The sequence below is a fragment of the Sinohyriopsis cumingii genome, chromosome 1 (assembly GCF_028554795.1).
Source record: "Sinohyriopsis cumingii isolate HCF-2022 chromosome 1, ASM2855479v2, whole genome shotgun sequence".
NCBI lineage: Eukaryota > Metazoa > Mollusca > Bivalvia > Unionida > Unionidae > Sinohyriopsis > Sinohyriopsis cumingii.
In genome coordinates this window covers 32,114,290-32,141,894 of record NC_142961.1, presented here as the reverse complement: position 1 = coordinate 32,141,894, position 27,605 = coordinate 32,114,290, and the positions used below count along the sequence as shown (strand labels likewise).

The window sequence follows — 27,605 nt, the reverse complement described above, 5'->3', positions numbered from 1 at the left end:
ACATTGTTAATAAAAAAAAGTGTCATCAACTAAATGACTGTCACATAAACTATTACAATACACAGACCTGCCACAGTGAGTGGGATGAAAATCAGAATGCCCAAGGAGGAAAATAAGGATTTGGAGAAAAAAACAGGGATCTGTTGTTTGTAACCATATATTTACAAAAACTTTACAATGGAATTCACATTTCCACTGTCTTATGCTGTTTACTTCACATGAAAAATGTATGCTAGTCATACAGTGAAAATATATATTTCAATTTTCATCTTTCATATGTAATATTTAGTATTAATTAAATTAACAAACTAAAATATCAGCATACATGATGAGAATGGAAAATCACATAGTTTTACATTATGACTGTAGCATATTCCTCAAAGAATTTCTTTATCACTTTTGCCCTCTTGAAAAATTGGAATTTTGGGTAGAATTGAAAATAATTGAATTTTCTTATTTGTAAAAAAAATAAAGAATAATCCCTAGTCAATCAGGATAGGTGGGAGATCTGTATACATTATTAAGATATATATAAAAATACCAAATAATCAGATTATAAAAAATTTGGTAATTTTTCTTCTAAATATATTTAAACAATGCAATCACTTTGTGTGAAATGTTTCGAGATTTGACTCCTCATATATATATATATATATATATATATATATATATATATATATATATATATATATATATATATATATGACTGTGATATCTCACAGAATATGACTGTGATATCTCACAGAAGAATACATAAAACTGAATCAGGTCAGTGTAAAATGAACTAAACTGCAAGAAGAGAAAATGAACTAGTATTGTTTTGACAATATTCCTTTTTAAACTAGGCAACTAATATGCAAAGTTCAATCATTCTAGAGAATTTTTAACAAACTAAATGTGACCTTGTGAAAAAGAATATAAGCAGATAATCAATGTAGTTTAATGCTCCCCTATTTAAATACATTATCACAAATATTTGTTGAGAACTAAGTTGACAACAGTATCCTCTCTGAACATGTTAACCCCCGCATCTACTTGGTCAGTCACAAACTGTGTAATATTGCACAAAATAGTGATCAGAATTATTTGAGAAATATTCCCAATTTTAGACTTCCAAAGTTCTTAAAATGTACACCCCTGAAGTCCTAAGTTTCTGTCACGAAAATGATAGATGGATCAAAGTTATCATTCTTGTTTGGTTTTGATCACTGATTCTTCTTGAAAGAAATGAAAATTCACCAAAATATTTTATTATAACCAAATTTAAAAACTGCAAATGCCATTTACTAAAATGTGACTTCTTTTCAATGTGCAAGTATACTTTAATGAATAAGCACAATAGTGGTTTCAACACAAGAACGATTCAAGAATGACACAGAAATGCGTCTAAAGTACCTGCAAAACGGAGAACCCAAAACAGAAAAGTAAACTTATCCTGAGAGCTGAATGTTTCCCGTTATTTCAAAAGCTATCACAAAGTTTACTTTTTTAATCATGCATACTCAAATCACGTACAAAACATTCCATTTTTATATATTTTGATATTATTCAAATGTAATTTCATGGTGCTATCTCAGAAAATAATTTCTCAAACTTGCACCTTGAACTTTTCAACGCCCCAGACACTTGTTATGGTCAACTTAAATAAACTTGTCACTATCTTAATATGACTGGAAAAATTGTATATCAAACACTCTTTGACACAGAACTAAATTTATGCAAATGTCACATTTCATTATTATTATTTAAACCTTTGTCATTCCAACTCCCACTATAAACACTCTCCGCTTCATGGTTCTGTTTACACCGGTAGCGGCCATCGTGATGACGTCCAAGAAGCCCGTATAAGGAACTATTTCCAAAGCTACTTGGTGCTCATCCGCGATTCATACTATTAAAGAACTAGATGTAATTATTTGCTCAGAAATTTAATATTTTCCTTTTAAAAATTATAAATTTATTGTTATGTTGTTTAAAGAGATATACCAAATTGCTTCGTTTTTATATTGCTCGCAATATTGCGATCTATTTTACCTCGTAATTATATGAAATTACAGTGATTAGGTTTGTTGTAATTTTTGGCGCGGGTATTGTTATGATTTCCCCAAACTAGTGCTTGTATCATCTATAATATTAATTCTGTTTTTCTGGATAGAAGTCTGTCCGATAATGTAATTATTCCTGTTTACATTGATATATTTTAATAACCCGAAAGATCTCGGTTTGTTTCTAAGAATCGTCGAAAAATAGGACAGGTGAGTGCAGACATCAAAATTTGCAACAATCGATTTTATCCTATATCTATTTTTAGTTGATTCATCGTCAGTATGAACAGATATGATTTGGAAAAGTTGTATATAAAAGCCATGGTTTCATTCCTGGAATTATATGACGTATAGCCATGCAGTCAAATAAGTCTGTATATGCTACTATTATTGCTCCTCTGACGATTGTTGATATTAAAAGGGGGTGGGGGTGTTAGAGCCTGTCACAGAAGTCATGAAACAGTGGAGCACAAAAATTTAAGTCTTACCCAAAACTCCAGAGTTCAAGAAACGTATGATTTATATAGTTGTGCTGTAACACCCTCGTTTCGTTAGTGCACAGTTACATCTCTATGCGCTACGGGTTTAACGGTGAAAGTAGGAGAGATGTAAAATGTACAGTATCGCAGGATATGGTTAGGTCGACGTTATTTGCAAATGAAGATTTTATCTTCAAAAAAGATAAAAGCAATGTTTAATGGCCATAATATTGTACAAGTTTATTTCAAAAACGTCCAGCTAGAAAATTCTTAGGAAGTGCAGAGAGTTTGTTCCCCTGCACAATGATGAAAGGAACAAAAGAATATGTGTATAGTTAGCAAATAGAAGATGCATGTGTTGGGTTTCTCTTGTGGGATACAGGAGAGTCTGTAAGATCATTTTGAAATTGTACCTATCTGTTAAATTAAAACTTCATGAACCATGTTGGGAATCAGACATTTTGGGTTTTGTAGGTAGCCTGTATTTTAAATATGCATTTGTAAAACTTCCTTCATGGAAGATTGAAACTATGCATTAATGCTTATTCCGAGGTACAATGTGCCAATCAAAACAGTTTAACAACTGTCATGTTTGAAGAACCCAGATGTGTAAAAAGTTGCCATCCCCAAAAATAGATGTCATGAAAAGAACAGTAAAATATAAATTGTATACTATGCTGAGCACATTTTCAAATGTAGGACTTTAAACTAATTTGTAGGAGTTCTTGTGCATCATTGTTTTCCAAGTGTGCGAATATGTACAAATTTTGCACAATTCATGCAATAGCATGCCCTGACAGCATCTGTTTAAGTCGTCTCTTTTTAAGTACTTTCCATATCAGTTAATGACTTTTGCACAAAGTTTCTCTGTTGCTTTGCCAGTATATCCTGTTTGTCATACAGGGAATAAGCTACATTAATTTCTGATTGGTGGTTATTGTTTAAGTTGGACTAGAATAAGCAATAACCACTAATGAGAGTTCATTGTAAAATATTTTACCGTGTGACCCACTGGTAGTGTAGCTTTCAAATCGTCCAAAGTAGACAAGATACAGTGCAGTGTAGGAACTTTGTGTAAAAGTGTTTATTAAAAGATGAATCAAGTACATCATTATACATGTGGAATCAACATGTATACCGTGTCTGTAAATTGCTTACAAGTAAAATCAGGAAATAGTATAATAGTTTACAAAAACGCAACCTTTCTAAATGTTGTTGAACTTGAAAATATGGGTAAACTGTAGTACTAACAGTCATTGAGTTGTTGATGCTCCATTTGACATGTTATTTGTAACTGTTCCATTAATTGGAATGGCTGAATAAACTTAAATTAAGTACACCTTGTTTGTTTTCCCCCTAAAAATTTATTTTGAAGCACAGACCAGAGGCAAGTGACTGTACAAAAGTCACTTGTGCTGACTCGAAATCCATTTGCCCAGCAAAAAGTTTGCAGCTTTAAAAAGAATTAGGCAGATAATCATATGGTGAAAGGAGCCCAAGCAGGGTTTTGAATGTTGATAATTTACAAATGTCTTTTAAGAACTTCACACTGAAAATGCAGCATTTCATTGTCACACTCAGAATTTCTTTCAGACAAATTAGGTAACACCTTTTTATGCCAAACTCAGTGGGCAATTCAAGTAAAATATAATATTGACTAGATCTAGATTTAGAGGGGCTCCGGGTATTGAGCTGTGAATAATTTAATCCCACTATGAAGGTTGAATTGTGGAGAAGAACAGATTCTAAAATGTGAGAGCACAACACAGGAATGTGGGGTAATGCTTCAGCAGTTTGGTTATCTTCAATTCCAGTTGAAATGTAGAAGCCATCGATCCAACAACCAGTCTTACCAAGATAGAAACTTAAATATTAGACAAGGAGAAAGCTTAAAAATCCAAATTTATCTGAATTGTTTCAGTCAACTTAGATACTAGGTAAATCTTTTAAACTGGAAGTTGTGTCATTTGTATGAAAACAGTAGATGGTAGTGCAAATAAGCTAAATGGTATTTCATGGTAATTATTTACTTTGTCTATATTCATGTTTGATTTTAATTCTTCTTCCAGATGTAATCTTCAAAGAATTTTTTTCACAATGAATGGCGAGGTCCCAAGTGTTCCAATCACAACACTGGCTGGAATAGCAAGTTTGACAGACTGTAAGTGGTTTAGCTGTTAATTTTTAGAGATTTCCCAAGTCTGTTTCAGCCATTAATTGTTTATTCTTTACTTAATGAAGTGTGTATTTGTGTGTGTGTATCCCATGAGTTTCTTTTTGAAACATCCAAATCAAAAGTTTGTAATCTTGCTTGCCAGAGCTATTCCCCCCTCATTCCATTCATATGTGTTCATGTGCAACTGCATTTAATCATAACTAGACAAGGTCCATGTTGGACCTCAATCTCTGGACCAAATTACCTCTCCAACCAGAACAGATGAAGTTGGTGGGGGAAAAAAGGAAAAGTCAGTTTAGAGGTTTTAATTAGTTACTTTAAACTAATGCTTTTGCATATTTTTCAAATGAAATTATTAAAATGTTTACAAATATTTTAATTTTGTATATATAAAAAGTTTATAACTTTTTTTTCCATCAAAGTTGTATAATATCAAATGCAGCTTCATTAGTATACAATTGAAGATCAGCAATATCCTCCATAGCAGAACTCCATTTCATCTGTTTATATGATGCATTATTGGATAAAATGATTACTTTTGTTACTGAGTCATAAATTGCTTCAGATTGGGCTACAAAAATTTAATCTTTTCATTTTTCAAGGTTCCTGTGTGAATTTTCAGCAGGAGTTTAGTAGATAAAAACATAATTGCTGGTATTTACCATCATCAAATTAGCACTAACATTGACCACATAAGACTTTTACTTTGATTATTAATGTATTGAATGGAAACACAAGAGTTCGGGTAATGTGCAGGCAGTGTGAACTTTTGTGCCTGTCAAATGACATATTCTAAGGTAACTTCTGCCAGAATCAAGACCATGTATGTATTGGGATTCTCCAGATTGCATGCATTTTTAAAAGTTGATGAGAGCAGACAGCTGCCCATTTTCATAATAGCAAATATGTATTCTCTCCATAATTATAACATTTTTTGTTGACTAGCTGCTCTGATTCTTGATTGTTCATATTGGAAAAATATTGTGATACATCCTGTGATTTATTACATGATTGTACGTCTAATTGTAATGTTATGGATTAGTCTCAAAATGGAACCAGTTTTTGATTTAAGAAATGCATCTTTTCTAAGCCATTTTTTTTTTTTTTAGTTCAGTAAGTTGCATAAGTGAAACTTGACAAATCAGTTTCATCCAGTTAAAACATGGGAAAAGAAACACAAAATTTTTATTTCAAGAAGAGTGGGGTTCTTGTACTTAGCACAGCTAAAACGTACACCACTCCAGCCAAAGTGGCAAAGAAACCTTCCACAAATACTGTTGATACCCAGATGTACATATGGCTATAAGGTTAAGCCAAATTCAGTCTAAATGCCACCAGAAACCCATGGTAGACACCACTTAAACTAAGAACCAAGTACACAATTCAAGTTACCAAATGTAACAGTATAGGAATTAAAAAGCTTTATTTTATAAATGACGCACCACCTAAATCTGGCCCAAGAAAGAAAAGCAAACCACTGACCCATTAGTTAAAGAAAAATTATATATCACACAAGATCTCAAATTCTACACCAGAGGAACCTGTTAAATCAGGATAACCAAAGTAACAGGCCTCAGGTGCCATTGGAAACATATTTGAAACCAATTAAAGAGATCAGCTAGATTTTTCAAATGATCTGGCAATCCTGTCAAGTTCTAAGGAGTATAATCAAGCTTGCTCTCAAAATCTGGCTTGTCAGAGGTTGCTTTGATACATATTGATCATGGTAGCCATCTTGAAAATCTTGTTATTGCTATTTCTCTTGAATGGATAGTCATATCGACATATTAAAATGATATGATGTCTGCTTGGTCCCAAAAGAAAATGAGCTTCCCTCCAGTATGGCAGTTACAATTGCCATCTTGAAAATCTTGCTATATTTACTACTCTTACTTTTCTGCTGCAAGATGGAGGTCTTTATTAGAGAATTCTTTGATGTTTTGTCTTAAAGATGCAAAATCTTCTGACTTGACTTTTTAAAAATGAAAAAGTTCACTGGAATTTTTATTAGTAATCATATATATATATATATATATATATATATATATATATATATATATATATATATATATACACTACAGAAAATCATAAATAATATTGAATTTTGTAGTGCTTCCCCAGTTGCCCTTGCCTACACCACTGCCAAATGCTGTGAACAACAAGAGTCTTTTATACCATGCAAAATTAGCAGAGGAGGCTCGGCGACTTTTGGCCAATGGAGATGATGCTCTTGCCAGTCAGCTTATATATGCACTCAGGCAGAATTCAACAGATCATATGTAAGTCTTTAATGTATTATGTTTAAACTTGCATCAGTCATCGTTCTCATTTTACTTCTGTTGCAGAGTATAGTTTCTAGACATTTGCTTGGTGCTTGGGATAAATTGTAATCTGTGATGTCCATGCATGTATCCAGATTGCGCTGTCGCTAACCCCTTCCTCCCTTCCCTACCATTTTGAAACTTATCATGACTGAATCATGCTGTCAGTTCATTTTCTAAACTGAACTGTAAACACCAAGAGCGAAAAGGTGAGTATATTTGGTCCAATTGTGTTGACATTACTTTCATTAGCAGGTCCTTTGGTCATTGTATTAGCTCCTCTGCTTGTAAAGACAAATGAGCTTATGTTGAGGCCAAGTGTCTGTCACAGCTGCTATTTTTGACTTGTTCTAAAGGGGATTGTGAATAATATTTATGGAAATGTTCCAGTCAACATGTTTTACCAATTGGAATGGTTCAGTTTGGAACACCTCAGGTTTTTCTGCTAATGAAATATATGCGATCATCCACAGTGGGTATTTAAGTAGAATTCTTTTTCAGTGACAAACAGTTGTTAATGTTGAATCCATATGTCTGAACTCTCTTGCCCCTCTCTCAGACTGTCTGTCTCACGCAAACACAAGCACACAAGATCTGACCAAATGTAATACATATTCATAGCATAACACTATCATTAATGCAGGTTGAGTTCCAAATTCTTGCACACACTGCCTTCAGTTAGTGCACTCTGTTTATAATTTGTGTTATTTAATGAATTATTAACCTGCTTATGTGTCAAAAGTGTCTTCTAAATGAAATAACTAGAAGAAATAGAAAGGAAAGGAAGACTCAAATTCTGCCTGGCATGTATATGTTGTACCTCTTCTTCCCCATGCAGTATGTGCAGTTTGTGGTCCAAAAATACTTGATTGGCCATTGTGCAAAAAAACAGCAAAAGGCAAAGAAAACAGGGAAATTATTCAAGACCAGAACTAGTGTCTTCATGATAGATCCAACAGTTTAGCTTGACATATGGCTTCATATATTTATGAGGATGGGTATCTTAGTGAAAGACCTGTCCATATAGATAATCTGATGGTTACACATCCAGGTCTGGATGGGGATGGTTGCAGAAAATCTGCCCATCCTGCCTTGCTTTCGGCATGACCAGAACTAAAGCCAACCAGTCTGGCTGTTACATCAGTTAACCTGACCGGCCTTTCTGTCCAGGTTACACAGAATCCCCCTTCATTGGCATCTCTTTCTGTTTTACAAGCTACCCAAAGGTTAGAAGCTGACCTCAGAAAAATTGAAAACCTAAAATTTCATTTAGACCTCAGAAACTTAAAAGAATCAAAACAACCTGATGGAGATGTAAACCAAGAAAACTGCCAAAAAATTAAAACTTTATATATGACTTACCCTGGACAGTGTGCAAGAGGGCAAGTTAGTGGAAATTTCTTAGCACTTTAAAATGGTTTTTTTTTTTATTATTTATTAATTTTCACAATCTTTATTTTCATTTTATTCAGAAACAAATTCATTGCATACTTTATCAAATTTTGAACAAATGTTATCCTCACAGGGTTCACACACTACTATGAAATAGGGAAAAAGTTTGAGGAAATGACTATGAAATTCTGTCACCCACTGAACTGATAGTAGGTTAAATTTATTGTGTTCTGACCGGAATATTCAGAGGTTGCAGTATGGGTCATTTGAGTGCTTGCCATAAACATATATTTGTAGTCAATCCAAACACAGTGGATTAGACAGCTAGATATCATTTTCTTTTCTTAAATTGAAGATATGGAAACCAGTAGAGCACCACAATAAGCCAACATGGTGGTGGCTTACCAGATAGCCTATCGAATGTAAACACTGTTATATTGAGTCATATCTGCATGAAGTTGATAGGAAACCTTTTCTTCCAGAAATTGTGAGTGTTACAGTTGTTGGCTTTAATCGCTGACAGGTGAGATGAAACTACAGCATTGATGAAATTTGACCTGGTGCTCACCATTTGCATTGCTTGTCATATACGTACACATATCTTGCAACCATCATGTCCATCACATATGTCCAGTTGTCATAAGATACAGAGAAAACCCCATTTCAGGTATTTAAGGGATAATAATTAGGAAATTTAAAAAAAACATTGCATTCTGTTTTTAATGAAAAACTGAAATAACTCTGAATTCTATATATATATATATATATATATATACATACATAGCTGCCAACCCTCACAAATTTGGTGTGAATTTCACGACTTTTTCAGCGATTCACGGATTCACGCCGTAAGCCAAAAATTCTCGAATTTTCCAATCCTCAATTATTTTAAATCTTTAATAAAATAACCGATTTCCCATTAAGCGCTAGTCGTGATATTCGCAGTTGCCGAAACAGTCTGGTACTGCTGGTCACGATATTAGTAGATCTACAGCCGATTAGTACAGTTGGCCCAGTAACAAGCATTTTAGCCTCTTTTAATCTATATGTATAAGAGTAGTTTTACAAATGCTTTTGAGAGAAACTGGGGCTTAACCGGAAATTTGCTCAGCGCATGCGTCAAAACACTGATTTGAGTTACCGTTCAGCCTCGCATGTAAGATTTTGAAAATGTCTTCACCACCAAGGAAAAAGAAAGGTATTACTCAAAAAGTGAAGTTTAATTTGGAATATATCAAAAATTGGCCGTGCATTCTGCCATGAAACATTGATATTCATTCATGCTTCTTGCGCTCAGTGTGTCATCGCAGAGACGATGTGAGGAAGAATGTCGGTTGCAAAAAAACATGTAGAAGTTGGGAAAATTAAGAATTCGCAGATTTCATCTCTGGAATATTTTAAACCATTTGCGGCAGACCTGCAGGCTACCAACGCTGAAGCATTATTTGTGAGTTTTATTGTCGAATGCAATCTACCTTTATCAGCTGGAGACCATGCTAAACATTTGTTCTGACAAATGTTCCTGGACTCGAAAATCGCCTTTTTTCCTGTGGAAGAACCGAAAATGCTGCAGTTCCTGTGCATTACTCACAGCAACAGTGACAGCGTAAGAATATTTTCTTTAGTGAGGAAAATTAAGACAGACTTTAGGGCCTCCTTAGCTGCAGAAAATTTGTCAGCAATTTTAGTCCCCAAGATCAGCCTGCAGGCAATAAGTCGGAACTGTTTAGAAAACAAATTTACGATCAAGCAGTTGAGGAAGTTCAAGTCTGCCACAGTATAATGTCTTGATAAATAAATATTTCTGCATATGTGTAGTGTTTTATTTTTATTTTGCGAACTTGATATAGTGTAGTATTGACGGTCGGAGTGGTCAGAGTGGATGGAGTTATTGTCATGGTTTTTTCACGAATTCGTGTCCAAATTCACGACTTTTTATCCCTATTTTCACTAATTGTGAGCCTGGAAGGTTGGCAGCTATGTGTGTGTGTATATATATATATATATATATATATATATATATATATATATATATATATATATTCCAAGATCAACTACCTGGATAAGATTCATGAAATATGTGTCATGTTACTACCACACTGACTTGTTCTCTGCTTGATGAATCTGGCTCTGTCCAGTTTGCTATGACAGCGGTTGGTTTCTGGTCATTGTTCTTGGAATACATATGCAGAGTTATATTCCTTTGGGCTTTTACAAATAATATTTAACATTCATTGATATATTTGTACAACAACATTGGGAAGGGGTTTGTTGTTATCACATGACTATTGGACCTCAGATACCATAGGTCGAGAGATTTGTGCAATTCTGTGACTAGCAATGCAGATTGTTAGTACCAGATCTAGTTTCATTAGTGCTGTAGTTTCATCTCATCTATCAGTGGATTAAAGATGTAACAATTCTAATACTTGCAGTTTCTGAGAAAAATTTATTTTCTTATCGAGTTCATACAAGTATGACATGGTGTGACATCATTTAAGTTTGCAGCTACCATTTTCTTTAATTCAATTCAGTAATGGTCATATGTGAATCTTTAAAAGATTAATTTCATCCTGGAAAATCCCTGAAAAATTCATCTTTAAAATGTGGGAACCATGTTCTCACTATGGAGATAATATTGTAACTGCTTTGAGTCTTGGACCTGAAAAAAATGTTAAAACCTTACAAAAACTAATTCTAAAAACCCTCACATTTTAACCTTTAATATTCACTTCCAACCCTGCTACCCGCATGGAGTTTGCAGCAGTTTATTTAGGGATGTTGGCATTCCATCATAACCTCAGGGCGTGGTGTACAAGAACAAAAGTTAATACGTATCATTGCCTTGAATGAGAATGTTTAAGCCATATGTAATATATTTTTGATAAGTTTGTGAACAGCAGCAACGTTTCTTTGATGTCAGATATTACAGCATACATAAAATGCAAAGCATGATCATTTCCATTGTTGGAATAGTGTTAAGTGCAGTTCATTATTGAAGCTGATTTAGGAAGCAATTAACTATCAGTAAAGCCCAACAAAAATAAATTTCAGGACTCTTGGTTGACCGAGTTCTATTTTGTAAAGAATGCCAGCACAAAACAAAAGTTGTGTGGCTCTATTCTTTACATATACTGCAAACAACACATCAACATATATCAGCTCAGTTCTGACCAGGATTCACTCCAGCAGAGAAGTTTGAACACCAGGTGCATCCAGTCCCTGGTGAGTGTAGTGACATTTGCATTACCTTCAAACCTCTCAACACTATTGAATTTATGTTCGAATTGTAGCTATTGCAACGCTGCATGACAATATTAAAAAGATGAAATTTTGGGCTTGTGGAATTTCAGTCAGGGCTTATGAGTTAAGTTGTCACCAGCCCTGGGCCTGTGTCTAAACAAATTTTTCTTTGAGCACTGGTAAGATAGCCGAGGTATGGATAGGATATTCAGTGTTTCCATCATCCATTTTTGCAATGTGAATGAGATCAGGGAGTTTATTCAGAGGAGAATGCAAATTATGTTTCTGTGAGAATACTTCGCTGATCAGATTACTTGAAGATCCAGCCACCCTGTTATGTGAGCATCCACATTGGTAGTTTGCTCTGCTTAAAACTGGTGACACACAATCTGCAAGAGTTATTGCCCTTTGTCTATATGATAAAGACAGAATTTTTGCCTTTCGTTTAAGCTAGAATCATGAGGTAGCAGGCTTATATTCCTTATGTTGATGAGAGCAGGTAAGTAGTGTCAGAGAGACATAATTTAATATGAAATTTGCTTTGTACCAGATAGTTGGAAGTTTCTCTGGCATGGGTATATTTTAACTCTAAGCACTTGACTTATTTATACATTTCTTTTTAAACCAATATTTGCCTGGTGAGCATTATCATACCGACATGGTCTTCTGGAATTAGGATGGGAAGTAGACTTTTGTGTACCTGCCATTAGTAACTACTGATAATAGGCTGTAAGAAGCCTGCCTATGGAGCAAAAGGAAACATAAAGATTTATAATGTCAGAGGTCATAGTCACATTGATTAAGAGAAGAAAAACTATTTCTACACAATAACATTACTTGTATACTGGATGCCTTGACCAGAATTTGTACATGACTTGCATGTGAGATAAGAAAGAAAACCATGAAATTTACTACCCATGAAAATGGCTTCTTATTTCAATACAAAACCATGAAAATTGAGTATTGTTATTACCAATGAAGAAGTTAGAACCACTGTTACTTGTTGGCATAGTTTGGTTCTTCTGTATTCTTAAATTAGGATATTTGTAGAGGGAAATCATGAAATTAGGCACCTCTGAAAATGTCTTTTCCTTTTTTTTATAAATACATATCATGAAACTGGATACCCATAAAATTAAATGATACTAAAGCATTAATTTTCACAAGTTTGGTTTATGTGCATGTGCAGGGATTTTCTTTTCAACTAGGATTTGTATGTGTTTCTCAGGTAAAATGAGGTATAGAGTGAGGTCTTTTTTTTCATAAATCAAAGCAAGACAGTTGTTTCTGAACTTTTTTAAAGAATTCTGGTCCCATCACCTCCTGAGAAATTATGTTCTGTCCCTAAGTGAGAATTGACATTAGCGGGTGTTGACACATAAAAGACTCATAAAAGAATTAGCATCAAATGAGGATATCAGTTTAGACTTGGGGCATGTATCATTTATATTGTACATAGCCATCTGATTTGGAGCATCATTATAGTAGGCTCACCTACCAACCATCTCCATTTGCCATGGCCACCTGAAATAGGCCATTATGTTGTGCGTGTGGTGTTGTGCCACATAACCCCAAATCAGATGTGCATGAAATCATAAATACTTTTACATAATTCAATCAAAATATAATTTCTAGTGGAATATTTCAGTTTGTTTCATGTACCTTTTGTCATGTATTGATCTGTGCTCATCGTTTCTGCATATGGGTCTATCTTTTTATAAGAAATTTGAGAATTCTGTTAATGGTATTTTCATTTGACTGTTCTGTTCTCACACTGTTTAGACAAAACACACTTTAGACTCACTTTAATCTTTTCATTTGCTATGTGTTCTCTCCTTTGTTATTCATGCGGGTTAATTTTACAACTTTTTCCAATCATGGGAATAATAACATTTACTTTTAGATGTAACTCCATGTCCTGCAGTGCATCAACTTTGTGTCATTTTTATTTGTTGACACCTTGCAGCCCCTTTCCAGAACATAGAACTGGTTGGAGCTTTAGGGAAGTCCCCTTATGTTTCTAAATACCAAAGACATTTTTGTTTGTTATCCCCGTCTCTCTTGTTATGATGTACAGTGTGACCCTGCTCTAGCAAGCTTCGTTATAACTCTGATGTAACACTGTTGTGACATGGCTCTCGAATTTAATATACATGTACTTTGCTCATAGTTTTTTTTTTCCTTTCCTAAAAGTTTGAAAAGTAATGTGTAAAAAGTTTATTATCAATTTTGGGGAAGAGTTTTTATATGAATTCTAATATAAGTTAAACTTTGTGTGACTCCTGCAATTTGATATATATTATTTTTCTCATACTTGAAAAAAAAGATTTTCTTCTTCTTAAACATACGAAAAATAACATGTGAAATATTTATTCAGGGATCATGCTGGGCTTCACCAATGTGGCAAAATGTGGTTTATTTTCTTTACTGGCAACAAAATATACCATCTGGCAAACTTTTATTCTCGACTTTATTGAATGTTTAAACTTGTATATACAACCTTGGGTTTCGAGTGAAGAACTTAAGAGGCATCATGAAAGGAAGCTGCAAACTTGACATAAAATGCACCAGAATTTGTCTGTCGCTAGATAACTAAAAAAATCTTTGTTCATGTTGACAAACCATCTTAACAGTGCATTGTTATTATCATAATCCACTTATTCTGCCATCTGGCCTGGGTACTCTATGCTGTGAGATCTCCTCACTTTCTTTATAAACATTTCTGGTGGCATAGATTAACTGCACGAGGCCAATCTTATCTCATAATGGATCTTTCAGACAAAATAGTGTCAGATTATCAGCTGCTCGCTAATATATTTGTTTTGACTGACCTCTGTATGTGGATGGTAAGAAAAATTTAGTTTCTTTTCACTCATATAATGAAATTCTTCAGAACATTCTTATTTTCTGTAGAAATCCCTGTCTGAACAGAATAGAAACCTGTGTATTCATCATCTGCTGGCTTTATTTAAAAAAAAAAGATTTGACGCATGCTTGGAAGGCAGCATTACTTCGCCACCAGAAATGTCGTGGGAATAAAAAAATAAAAAAAAACCAGATCTATGTGTTGGTCTGTCTAGCTACAATCAACAATTGTTTGAAGGCAGGAAAAGTATGTAACGGCTACAATCGAATAATGAGGGCTAATTGATTTTGTTTTTAAAATGTACCCAGATTTTTTTTCTGAAACTTCAAAGAAAGCTGATCACCTTTGAAGTACAGATCGTTCTGTATAAATACTAAGCAAACGAGAAAAAAATCAGTCTCAGTCAATGTACTACAGTTATTTGATGTTGCCACCACAATAAGAAACAGACATCTGTTTGGTGCACCAAAGCTGTCCTTTAGCGGTAACTTCAGTAACATGAACCTTTCATCAAAGGGAGTCAGCACCAAACTTAAATAAAAGCAATGGAATTTTATAGATTGTTTCATTTTCCAAAGTGACAGGAACGTGTTTATTATGCCAGAAAAGTTTCATTTTTGGAGGGAAAAGCTATGCTAACAGTCGCTATCAACGATGGCATAAAATGCAGATCTAATGTCCAATTTTTTGAAAATATAGATATGTGCCATCAAGTTAATTGAAAATGGGTTATCTTGTAAACATGTTTGTTAAACTTTTTAATTTGTATTCTTTTCCCTATCAATAGCCTTGTCCTCTAGGTAGACTTGTCAGGATGATCCATCTGACCAAAAATATTGGCCAATTTAGTACTTGCAGCATGTAAACAGCTATAGCCTTGAGCTATGTGTGACAATTGTAGTGAATTGTTAAGTTACAGTTAGATATAGATATAAAAAAAAGGAAGACTACCATTTTTTAATAGACACGTTATTTGTGTTTTCTAACGGGATGTGAGCCATACATGAAGTTCATAACTTGGTCTATCCTCAAATCCATGGATTTTTTATATATAAGTACAGTACTTAATGGATTATGGATTGTACTATACATATGTAAGTTGTCAATATACATGTACAAGTGTTTTTCAGACTAGTTTGTCTTCATTTAATCAGAAGCACATAATTATAAACATGCTTTCATTACCCCACCCCTAGCCTGCCATATTTTAGGTAAATGCATACTTTTCTTCAGCTAACTGATATGGTTGGTCTGTAACATGGTCAGGTTCTATGGACCCCAACTACCATGCTATAGCGGGATCACACTGTATACGGTATATTCCCTTTAAAAAATGAAAAAGAAACTCAAATAAGGTTAATATATTTTCAGAAATTTTCATTATACACTAATTGGGTTTGTTTGCTCTGGGTTTGTACAACCCTCCCTTTGTGCAGCATTTTGAATTTTAAGGTCTCTGTTTTCACATATACTCTGTGTTGTCCCCTTTAAGATGTGGGGTGTTGAATGTGTTTGCATAGATGTTGTATATGCTGCATCCTTTGTTTGTACCAGGAGACAGGCTTTAAAGCCCCAATGCTGCCATTACATGCAAAAAGTTGTTTCTGCCAAATCATTTGAATAATACTGAACCTTGAAAGATATTGGTCCTAAACATCATTGGGTGCCATTAAAACTAGATTCAAGACATTATGAACCGTGTAATTTCTCACTTGAACTGAGAAACCTGCGTATGAATTAATCTGATATTGATTGGCCGTGGGTCCAATTTCAGTTGAAAGATGGAACAACAAGATTCAGTGCCGTTAGTATTATCGTAAACAAGAGAAGCCAACACAAGCTATATCAGATATGGTAGACCTAACATCTTGAATATTTCAGAGAACAGTTAGTGTCAAAAAATTGTGTTTGACAAATCATGTTCCTTCGAAACTAACTTGATTACGTTGAAGAATGGTGACAAATTGCATCATTTGTGTTTTACGTAGAACTAATTAACTTTTAAATGTTTACTATATATATATATATATATATATATATATATATATATATATATATGTGTGTGTGTGTGTGTTGACAATTGCACAAACACTCGTGTACGTACACACACAGAGGTCAAACTAGACCACTTCCCCCTATGGTGGTGATATAACTTCCCACACCCACACATTGAATATAGTCTCCACAAGAAGCCATCACATATATCATCACTGTCTGCCCTGCTTGGTTTTGTTTTCTCACGCTGCACTTGTAAACATTCACATGTGTAGTTATAACAGTGCATTTCTTCTTGTTTTGTCTTCACTTTATTGCTTTGGTGTACTCTCCATGTGTTTTCTGTTCTGTTTTATGTCTCTCTGCCATTTTCATTATGTTTGTCTGTCTTCAATTTCTTCCTCCAGTTTTTAGTATTATTTTGTAGTTTTTCCTTTTTTCTTGAGTAGATCTTCTAATTGCATGTCCAGATTTTTTCCAATCCATTGGGTTTTTCATTGTGTTTTCATGGAGTGGTTTGGATCTCAAATTTTTTCCCTTCACATGCCAGATTGGACAGTTGTTTTCTTTTGGTCTGGGGGTGGGTGTAGGGGGTGTAGCTTTCACTTCACCAAGTTTCTTTCACATTAACTATCCAGGTAGGATATTTTATCTCTATTTGTCTGTTTTGTGGGGATTGAGGTGCTGGAGGGTTCTGGTTTTCCATGCCTGTTTCCACGATTAGGCTCATGACATGTCCCGCTATTTCCCTTGCACTTGTCTCATTGATTATTGATATATTATGTGTGCATTGTCAGGGATCATGGTCTAATTTGGAACACCTGTTGAAATAATATCCCTGCTACCATGTTTTCACTACAAATCCATGTGGGTAAAAGAACATTTTTTGGCGTGTTCTTTCTCTATCACCAAAATGCATGTTCCAGTCTTCACTTGAGAATATCCCTCGTATGTGACCATCCTTGAGAAATGAGTTTGCTTTCCAAATTATTTGTCAAATCTTTTTACTTCTGTAATAATCGAGATTCTATTGGAATATCATTTCTCATTCAGAAACCACTAGATCTGCTACTTGTGCCCCACTTACCCCCCACCTCTGCAGGCTTAAAACCTTTAGTTGCTTTTGTTGGATATCTCTGCTACCAAAATTACAACTATTCTCTCTGTATGGTCAACATTCTAAAAAAAAGTTCTAACACTGGCTTTTTGCACAGATATTCACTTGTTGAGCCTGTTTGCCATATTTACATGTTATGAGGTTGTTCCCTACTTCTGAGCTCAGTAATGTCAACATTTATGATGCACCAGAGTGTGTTGTATTTCAGAAAAGTAGACTTAGTAACGTTCTTTTGATGCTTGAGACACTTCAGTTAATAAACATCTGAACCCATATATTTTACATTATTTGCCCATATATTTTATATTATTTGCTTTATCCTCTTCGCTGTCCAGAGTGACCAGTGACCTATGGAACCCATTTATTTCACTTCTATTGATATATCTGTTAAATGAGTTTAAAATTTCAGAGGGAATTCATTTGTTTTGTTTCCATATAAAGAAGTCATATGTTGATTTTAATTTTAATCTATTTTAGAGAGCTGAAGGATAATCTTCCAGGGGATACCATTGAAGGAGAAATCCCAGATTTATTGAAATCAATATTGTCGAAAGAACCAGGGGCTTTCAGGGGAAACAGAGGGCAGGATGGTAATTAAAAGGCTTTACTTTCTGAAAAGGCAACATAGGAAAAAGTCACTGTGTAGTTGCATTAAAAATGTTACTTGATTGCCACACCATAAAGGGTATAACATGTATCACTGTTCCTATGTTGACTGTTTTGTCTTTGGTAATGCAAAAATGCTTGATAAAAGTATTTTAAAGTCATGTGTCCATTACAGAAATGGCTGTTTTCAACTTAACTTTGCAAGAATATTACTTTATATCTTTATGTTATGTTATGAGTTTTGTGACAATTGCATCACAGGATTGAAATAATGCACCAGGGAACACATGCTTTAAATAAAATTATTAGCAAATGATTTAAAGTTAGGTAGTAAATGTGATAATGATGTGCATCATAATCAGTGCTTATAATCACATTGTTGAAATAATCTTTTTTGGCCACTTTAGACTTTACTTCTTAGGGTCAAGCAGGTATATCTTTCTATATTTGAGGGGGAAAAAATAAAAAATAATGAAACAGCACAAGGCTCATTTACTTGGGTCTGTAAATGAATCTCAGTTTCATTTAGAGTGATAATTTGGTATATGTGGAAATACCTCTTCACTTGGCAACATGTTTTTGCAAGTCATTGGGTGATTTTCTGCAAGGTTTGACTGGTATTGGATAATTCTTTGAAATATTTTTTATTGATATAAGGGCTGGATTGGTTTCAGTATAACATGGCAGCACATTTACCCACAAGGCCTTGCTGAGAATTGCTCACAGTGGCATGGAAAAATTGCTCATAATGTACAGGAATTACTATGCTGCCATCAGCTACAAGTTGTACTTTAAACTAAAACTAGAAAATTGTTTTTTTAATTATTGAGCACTTATTATATGAATCATTGTAATTATTGTTTTTAATTTGTCAAATATTTCTGGATAAATGTGGAAGGATACTCACATGACCAAGTTGAACTAGATTTTACATCATTTTTACTCAAGTTAATCAGTAATGAATAATATTTATGAATCTGATTCAGGAGACGGTATCTGAAATAATGTCTGCATTTGTTTACTATAATACTCCCTAGTCTTATTAACTTCATCTTTGGCTTGTTATATTTGGTTAAAGGCTACTGGATCACGTCTACGTTGAGAATTCTACTACCACTGGAATCTCATATTCTAGAATTTTCTCCATATATATGTGTGTGTGTGTGCCACATAGGCAGAGGGAAGTAACTTATCATGATTACCTCACCATACCTGCTAATTGCCACCCATAAGCTGTGGAGAGCCCTTTTAACTTTTACCATATCCTGTCAACATGTCCCTGCAATTCCATGGATTCCTGTGTTTTCTTTTAACCATCTAGCAGTCTTATAAGTGAAAAAAGCATTCTGTGTAGTTTACACTACATTTTGTTTGTTTTAGTGATTAGTTTTGAGAATCTGGTTCTTGCTGATATGAAAATGTGTTTACAATTGGTAAATCCATTTTCATTTCTGTGTCATACTGCAATACACTATTTGTGCATAGTTTGCCTATTCAAATATATTTCATTATGATGTTATGTTTACAGTATATTTATAATACCAGTATATGGCCAAGAAAATGCTCTTCAGCCAAAGCTGTGGGACAAGTTCCCCAAATTTTAAATGCTTCATTTTTACATCAAATTTGTTATGGATCTTATATCCCATTTTCTATAAAATGACAGTTGAAAGATAACTGTTAGTTTTCCTTTCCAGATATTGCTTGTCCGAGCATTGCTGTCATTAACTTGTGTAACAGGAGAGACAGATATTTAACTGAAGTTTCCTTTTATTATTTGGATACTAACTGGCATGAATCTATTGCAGCTACATAATGAACAACAGCAGCAGCATCTTTAAGGTTCAGATGTATATAAAATATTTTGATTTATCATGCACTCGTAATCCAGTAGAAACAACTTAAAACATTACATTAGAAATTTACTAATATTCTGACATGAAATATTTTCTTAATATTTTTAAGTTGTTAGTGACCATTTGCAATTAGCACAAACAACAAAAAATACATCATTGTTTCATGTTCCATTAAATTGGTATAAAACATTAGGGTGGAAAATGTAACTTGTGAACAAGGACGGACATACAAAATTTTATATTTCTATTTATTTCATTTTCACATAAAATTAGATCAGTGATCTACTATCCTGTCTTCAATATAAAGAAAAGCAGTTTTCCTTTCAAAATATTTCTTGTCAGACCATTGCATTTACTTGTAACTTGTGTAACAGGATAGAAAAATTAGATATTTAACTGATGATTTTTTTAATTATCTGGATAATAATTAACAAAAATCTATTACAGTTACATAATGAATAAAAACAACAGCGCCACCTGTATGGTTAAATATATAAAATGTGTCAGTTTATCATGTACTTGTAATCCATTGATAACAACTTAGACATTACATTAGAAACTTATTACACATTTTTTCTTGGAATTCTTTAAAGATGTTAGTGACCATTTGCAATAAGCTCAAAACAAGAAAAGATTTGACATTGTTTCATGCTCCATTACATATGTATTAAAATTTCACTAAAGTTAACAAACTGTAACTCGTGTTCATGGATGGACAAAACAAAATTTTATTTCTCTATTTAAAATCCGTAAAATATATGGGAGCCAGCAATTGACAGGTTTGGTGTAGGACGTAGCTACACCACATCTGTTAATAATATTTTGTATTCAGCTTCTTCATTGCCTCTTAATTTGTCAACTTTCTTGTCAAATTTGGCTGCCAATAGTAATTCAGATGTAATATAAAAGTATATATATTTGTACAATGTATTATTTAGTATATTTGGTCTGTATTAGTACATAAACTTTAAAATATTGGTTTAATCCTTGATTTATATTTTGTTGTATTATTTTCATTTGGAAAATATAGTAGTGATTCTTGCACCTCTTGGCCTTTATGTATGCTCAGTGTCATGCCAACTTGATTTGGGTGACTTCTGAACTAAGTACTTGATGTCAAACGGATTTTTTTACTCTTTATTGTTTATCTGATGCTGCTGTTACTATAAAGTCTCATAATTGTTTATTTTATTTTCTGGAAGTTTTGTATAAAATTGCAGTCAAAAAGATTTCTAAACTACTTGGAAACAACCCGAAATTTTACTCACATAACGGTGAATGCCGACAGACATGGACAGTTTGTCTATAAATTCGTAAATATGTTAAATGTTGAATATATAAAAGTATTTAAGTTTTCCTTATTCAGACAATATAAAATGATTCCACAGTAAACATCTTACATTTTAATTTATTGGAAGTATTATGACATGGAAAATCGTTGATCATCACGTAACCGGTTGGACAGATGCATCACATGTAACAGTGGGGTGATAAAAATATTAATATTTTAATATTTTTCCAACCACCAAGACAGTTTTTACAGGTTATAAATTAAAACACACAAGTTGGTACCAAACAGCCATTGTTTTATGTACTTTCTTTGATTAAAAAAAAAGTTGTTTTACATCTTTTTTTATATAGATGAGTAATGTTCCATTTGTATCTGTCTGGAATATATGTTTTCAGAAATTTCATATGACAATAATAATTAACAAACACATGTTTTATATCAAAACTGTCTTTATTATCACAGTTGCACATGAAGATATATAATTAATATTTATGAACAAGCAAAGTCTGAAATGTTTCTCACAGCATCTTTGCAACAAAAACTTTTTATCTGATAGTAGAGTGTGGACACAATATATATTTAATTACCTTTTCGTGTTCTTTTTAATTTGATCGGTAAATGCCACATATAAAATATTTAAAATTCTTCCCTCTGTAGAATTCCCTCACTGCCATACAAAATGAAGGCTATAGTTGATGATCAGTTTTTGCCTCTGTCACTGTATCATTTTCGTAATATTCAGATTCATGTCTTGTCAAAATAGGAAAGGAGAAGATTCAGAATTTTTTTCCAGAAAAAAAAAGAACATGAAGGACAATTATGGTGGCATGTTGAGATTTGTGAAACCATCGAGTAAAGCAAATTGTGTAATTGAGATTTCGCTAATGGGCATGGAGCAACCCAAGACAAAAATCAGCATGAAGAAGTTTATAAAATAAACATCATCTTGCTGCTTCATCATCAACAACACAGCCTGAACTGACAACGTTTATGAATACCAGAGAGAATCTTGATGTAATTTGATCAGAAGTTCATTGTACTAAATTTATTTTAGAAATGAATCTGCCTCTTTCAGTTGCTAGTGTAGCTGGTGATTTATTTTGCAGACAGTAAAATCACAAAGGATTAATTGTGTACTAGAATGAAAACGGTTCAGTTAAAAAAAAATCACACAGAATTAAGATATCATTGAAACAAGGTACATTGGAATCGATAATGATTTAAAAAAAACAAGGTGTGGAAAAGACTTCTGTAAACAGCCCGTGTCTTTTTGTGAGTGGGTTGCACTCTTGTACCTTCTGAATGGTACAGAGTCCCCTTTCAGAAGATGCAAGAGTGTGACGAATACATCTTTGACATTAAATAATTAGGTCAGTTAATGTCCTACTTTACTGATGGTTGTAGATATTGTAAATCGTGAAATGTACATTAGAGTTTTAAATATCAGTATTTGGACTTGAAAATCAATATTCTTTTCATAAGTAGTCATTATTTTTGTGTGCATATGTGATTTGGACTAAAGTAGCTTATACAATTTTCCAGTCATATTGCTACAATGTCTGCAGTGTGACAGTTTATAGTGAATTCTAGCACTGGCGCATCATGCCACAGACATGTAGCATGATGTCCCACCCAGACACATTATCCTGACACCAGGCTGACTAGTCCTAACACTAACCTCATATTGCTGAGTGCCAAGAGAGGCAGCTGCTGGTACAATATTAAGTCTTTGGTATGACTTGGCTGGGATCGAACCCACAACCTTGTGCATCTGAATTTAATGGAGAGAGAGGAAATTTTTATACGAAATAAAGTTTCTCCAAAAATATTTACGTAATCACTACGAGTCCCTGTCTCCTCACCCTCAATGCAAACATCCTGCCTCAGATGGTGCTCAAGTTAAAACTGGCTATATCAAGTAAATGAAGTGCCACTTAGAAAATAAGGGGAGTCAGTATGTAAGTTACTTCCCTTTGTTCAACATTAAGATGGAGACTTTTCATGTCTTATGATGGCTGGATTCTGGAGGTAGCAGAAGTAATTCCTAACATTATTGTTATCAGTTAAGCATTATTAGAAAAACAAAAATACTACAAAATTTACTTTTTAGGTGGTTGAGTTGTCTTATGACTTGATAACACCATCAAATTGAAGTTTTCATATAGATTCATAACTAATGTGCACAAATCATCTTGATGTACATGTCATAATAAGGATTATTTTTTAAAGTGAAAAACCATGACACATTTCATTGATTTCAATTCATTGTCTTGTTATTTGGCTTTAAATGTGAACTATACAGTGGAAAAAAAACATGTTGACCCTTTAAGCATACATGTTTGAAATTTGATGACTGTAGTTGCAGGTCTATATATAGCAGCAGTAAAGAACTATATCAATATTAGCCCTGAGTTTATTTTTTTATCAGCAACAGACTCTTTCAGTGGTTTATAATAAAGGTCATGCAGAGTTTAATATCTATAAATATCTACCTCATAGATCACTATGTGTGTGCTTAGATTGAAGACATGCTATAATGGTATGGTAGCTCATCATGAATAAGTAATTTACATCTTTTGCTTCCCTTCTTAACATTACCCACAAAAAAGACCCAGAACCTTTCAATGTTAAAGAGAAAACTCCTAATGAAATCTCCATATTTATTTCAGCCCGTGCTCATCGACATGGTAACCACACAACTGGATCACACTACCAGACACCATTTCCTTCTGTACCACAAAGTAATTCACAACGGTAAATTTTAAGTTTCCTACCATGAAATATATGGAAATTCCGATTGTCTGTGCTCTTCATGTGATTTAGATGTTTTGATAATTGATTGCCAGATAAACAACAGTAGTGCATGTGGTAAATATACACCTTAGAGATTCTTTGATTCAGGGAGGATTGAAAGACGATGAAGTTTACAGTAAACAGCATTATTTAACCTGATCAATCTACAATGCTAATTTAACTTTTTAGCTCTGCTGGTCATAGACCAGAAGAGCTTATGGGGTAGTCTTTCATCTATCATCTATCTGTCTCTTTGAACAAGTACATTATCACTACTTCTCCCAAATGACTTGGAGGATTGCCTTGAAACTTAGCATTTTCATTCATCCCTTGGACTCATTGGTCCTAAGTGTAAATTTTGATGTTTGTACATTCGTTAAGACTGCCACAATGGCTGTCTTGAAAATATTGTTATTGATACTCTTCTAGAATGGTTGGTCATATCTATAGGGAGTTTTCACTAAAAAGGACTTCTCATGATGTCTAGTTGGTCCTAAATGAAATCCTGCCTGTCTGAAGTTCAATATCACTGCAAGACTGGTGATCTTGGAATTTTTTTTTATTGCTACTCTTATATGGATGGTCATATCAACATGAAGCTTTTATAAAATACTTTTTTATCAGGATGGCAATAAAAGAAAATTATTCCTATCTGGTATCCAGTATGACTGCCAAAGTGGTTATTGTCAAATCTTGTTATTACTACTACTTCTGAATAGATGGATAATCATAACAGCATGGGTTTTACTAAAAGACTTCTTATAATGTCTGGTTGGTACTAAATGAAAATCATGCTAATCTGATATCCAGGATGGCTGCCAATGTCCAACTTGAAAAATCTTGTTATTGCTGTACCTAGATTGGTCATTCATTGGAAGACTTCTTCTGATATATAGTTGGTCATAAATGAAAATCATGCCAATCTGACAGCCATTTATGTCTGCCATCTTGAAAATCTTGTTACTTATGGATGGATGGTCTTATCAGCATGGTGTTTTCACAAAAAGACTTGCTATGTCTAATTGGTCATAAATGAAAATGATGCTATCTGATGTCCAGTATGGTCACTGCAGTGACCATCTTGAAAATCTTGTTATTATTACTACCACATTGATCATAACAACAGGGGGTTTTCACTTAAAGACTTCTTATTATGTCTGGCTGGTCCTATCCTAAATAAAATTGTTGTCAAACTGACATGTCTGATTCTACATCTAAAACCTGGAGTAACTTTATTGATAGCTTGCACTTGGAGTAAGGTAGTTATTTTGAGGTCAAAGATCATTGCCATTTTGGTTTTCTATGCAGCAATTAGGACAGGACTGCACAATACCAATGACATCCTACTACAGGATTATCCAGATTGAGACATACATTTAGCATGCCAGTCACATTACTCGTGTTAAGAAATTAAACTTGTGAGCTGTGAAAGATTCACAGAACTTCGTTATTGCTTCAGTCTTGTTTGACATTGTGAGATTTTGTACAATGAATTGTTCTGTTGTAATTAAATTGTTCATCACAGAACTGAGATAAAGTTTGTGGGATGGCTTGCACTTAGAGTAAAGTAGAAGCCCATTGAGTTTGGGATAAAATGGTCAGATGGTGTCTGAACAAAAATTTAGTTTTTAGCCACGTACTTTCACTCTAGTTTGTGGATGGCTTGTACTTTAGTTAAGAAAAAAGCCTGTAGATTTAGTAAATAGATACATAGGTATGCTTATCAGATTAGATTTTATCAGGGAATGTTATGTCCATTATGGTGCTACTTGATAAAGGTGTAAACAAATCTCACACCATCTTACAGTTTGTTATGTGATAGATATCTTGTTTTTGTCGTGGAGTCTTCTATGTGCTGATGGATCAGTATTTAAACAATTGTTGGGCCATTTGATTCCATTTCAAGTGATATTAAGGATATAATATATTTCCTGTTTTCAGGTACAACCAGCAGCATCATGGCCCAGGGTCTAGTACTCCATATGTGCAAAATGATCTGCTGGCACAAAGTAGCTCTAATCAGTTTCAGCAACAATTTCAGAATTTCATGAGAGGCAGTATAGGTAAGACATTTTGTAAATATGATAAATAGGTCAGTGTTGGGATATATTTTTAGTTTAAATTTTAATTAAATGTTTTAAGAGCACTGTATTGATTTGTATGAAAAGCAACATTTTTTTAATATTGCCATTTTTTTCCTCACCTTTTAACTCTGAAGCATAGGTGAGATATTGGTTTCACTTTTCTGATAATGTGGTTATATGTGTCGGCATTAAGTTTTTTGCATTTAGCTAACTTTTTCTGGCACTTATGTGTACAGTCATGAAACTTGATGGGTGCATACATCTTGAGGGATCCTTACCAAAGACCATTTCCTTGGTGTAAATCTTGTCAAGGTTGGGGGGGGGGTATATTCTTTAAGCAAAATGCAATTAGTTGGTATGTTTTTCAGAGTTATTTCATCAGATATTATCAAGAATTTCATACAAATGATGTTAATATAAGCATTTATTTAATTGAGATCCCAGCTATTTTCTGATGTTTCCACCTTGTCAGTACGAATTTTATTTGGTCAGTAGCTGTTAAACACAATAATGAATAGTAAAAGCGTCTGTACAGCAATCTTTTTTTTAGATTGCACATGACACCAGTGATTAGTTTTGCAGTTATTATAAGTGATCATTTATCATAAAGCAATCAACAACTTGTGTTTTTGCACAAAATAAATGAAGGAAGGTGTGGCTAGGGGGAAAAGATAGTTGTGGAAATATATCCTGCTGGAGAATACCTTAAAACAGGGTCCGTAGAGACCTTGAAAGCCTTGAAAAGCCGTGAAAAAAGAATTGTTCCCTCACTGCCTTGAAAAGCCTTGATTTTCATGAAACCAAAAGGAATTAATGTTACACAATTAAATAAAAATAAAAGGGAAAAAACAAAAAACAATCTCTAAGTTTGTGCCAGAACAGAAATTTGTCCACAACTGGCCACTGCGCAGTTGTACATTTTGAACTGATTTTACGAAGCCCGGATGTAGCAGTAGTTTAAATATGAATCATTCGCATTGACGTGGATGGCTGCCAATTCCATCTTCGGTGATAGATGAAGAAAAATATAAAGTTTGGATCACAAGATCTTTCTCAGAGACCATTGCAAAATGCAAATTATGATAGAAGAATATTGATTTGCATGCAATGGGAGAGAGTGCTCCATGGTCACATGCAGCTGAAAAAACTTCAAGCTTGTAATGATACTTAATACAGGCAAAACAAGAAGTCTTGAGCAAGAAATCATTTTTGACAAATGAGGTATGTCTGTGAACACCGAGATTCAAGTTTTCAAATTGAAACTGTATATATCTTAATTTGGGATTGAGTGGAAATAGGACAGACGATAATTGCAATCAACATGGTAAATCTAAAAATATA

The 27,605-nt window shown here is 33.8% G+C and overlaps 2 protein-coding genes across 2 annotated transcripts in view; one reads left to right on the top strand and one right to left on the bottom strand.

Moving 5' to 3' along the window:
* The window catches only part of LOC149806650 (sterol carrier protein 2-like), a 91,949-nt gene extending 90,109 nt beyond the window's left edge, over window positions 1-1,840 (bottom strand). The window contains exon 1 of the mRNA XM_089956167.1: window positions 1,752-1,840. Within this exon, the coding sequence (XP_089812293.1) occupies window positions 1,752-1,820 (69 nt within the window). The 5' untranslated portion in view covers window positions 1,821-1,840. The remainder of the gene's footprint in view (window positions 1-1,751) is intronic.
* A 230-nt stretch (window positions 1,841-2,070) lies between these two features.
* Window positions 2,071-27,605, top strand: part of LOC149806649 (nipped-B-like protein) — a 183,346-nt gene continuing 157,811 nt past the window's right edge. Inside the window, exons 1-6 of the mRNA XM_089956155.1 lie at window positions 2,071-2,255; window positions 4,594-4,685; window positions 6,811-6,979; window positions 18,112-18,224; window positions 24,057-24,141; window positions 26,122-26,243. Of these exons, the coding sequence (XP_089812281.1) occupies window positions 4,622-4,685; window positions 6,811-6,979; window positions 18,112-18,224; window positions 24,057-24,141; window positions 26,122-26,243 (553 nt within the window). The 5' untranslated portion in view covers window positions 2,071-2,255; window positions 4,594-4,621. The remainder of the gene's footprint in view (window positions 2,256-4,593; window positions 4,686-6,810; window positions 6,980-18,111; window positions 18,225-24,056; window positions 24,142-26,121; window positions 26,244-27,605) is intronic.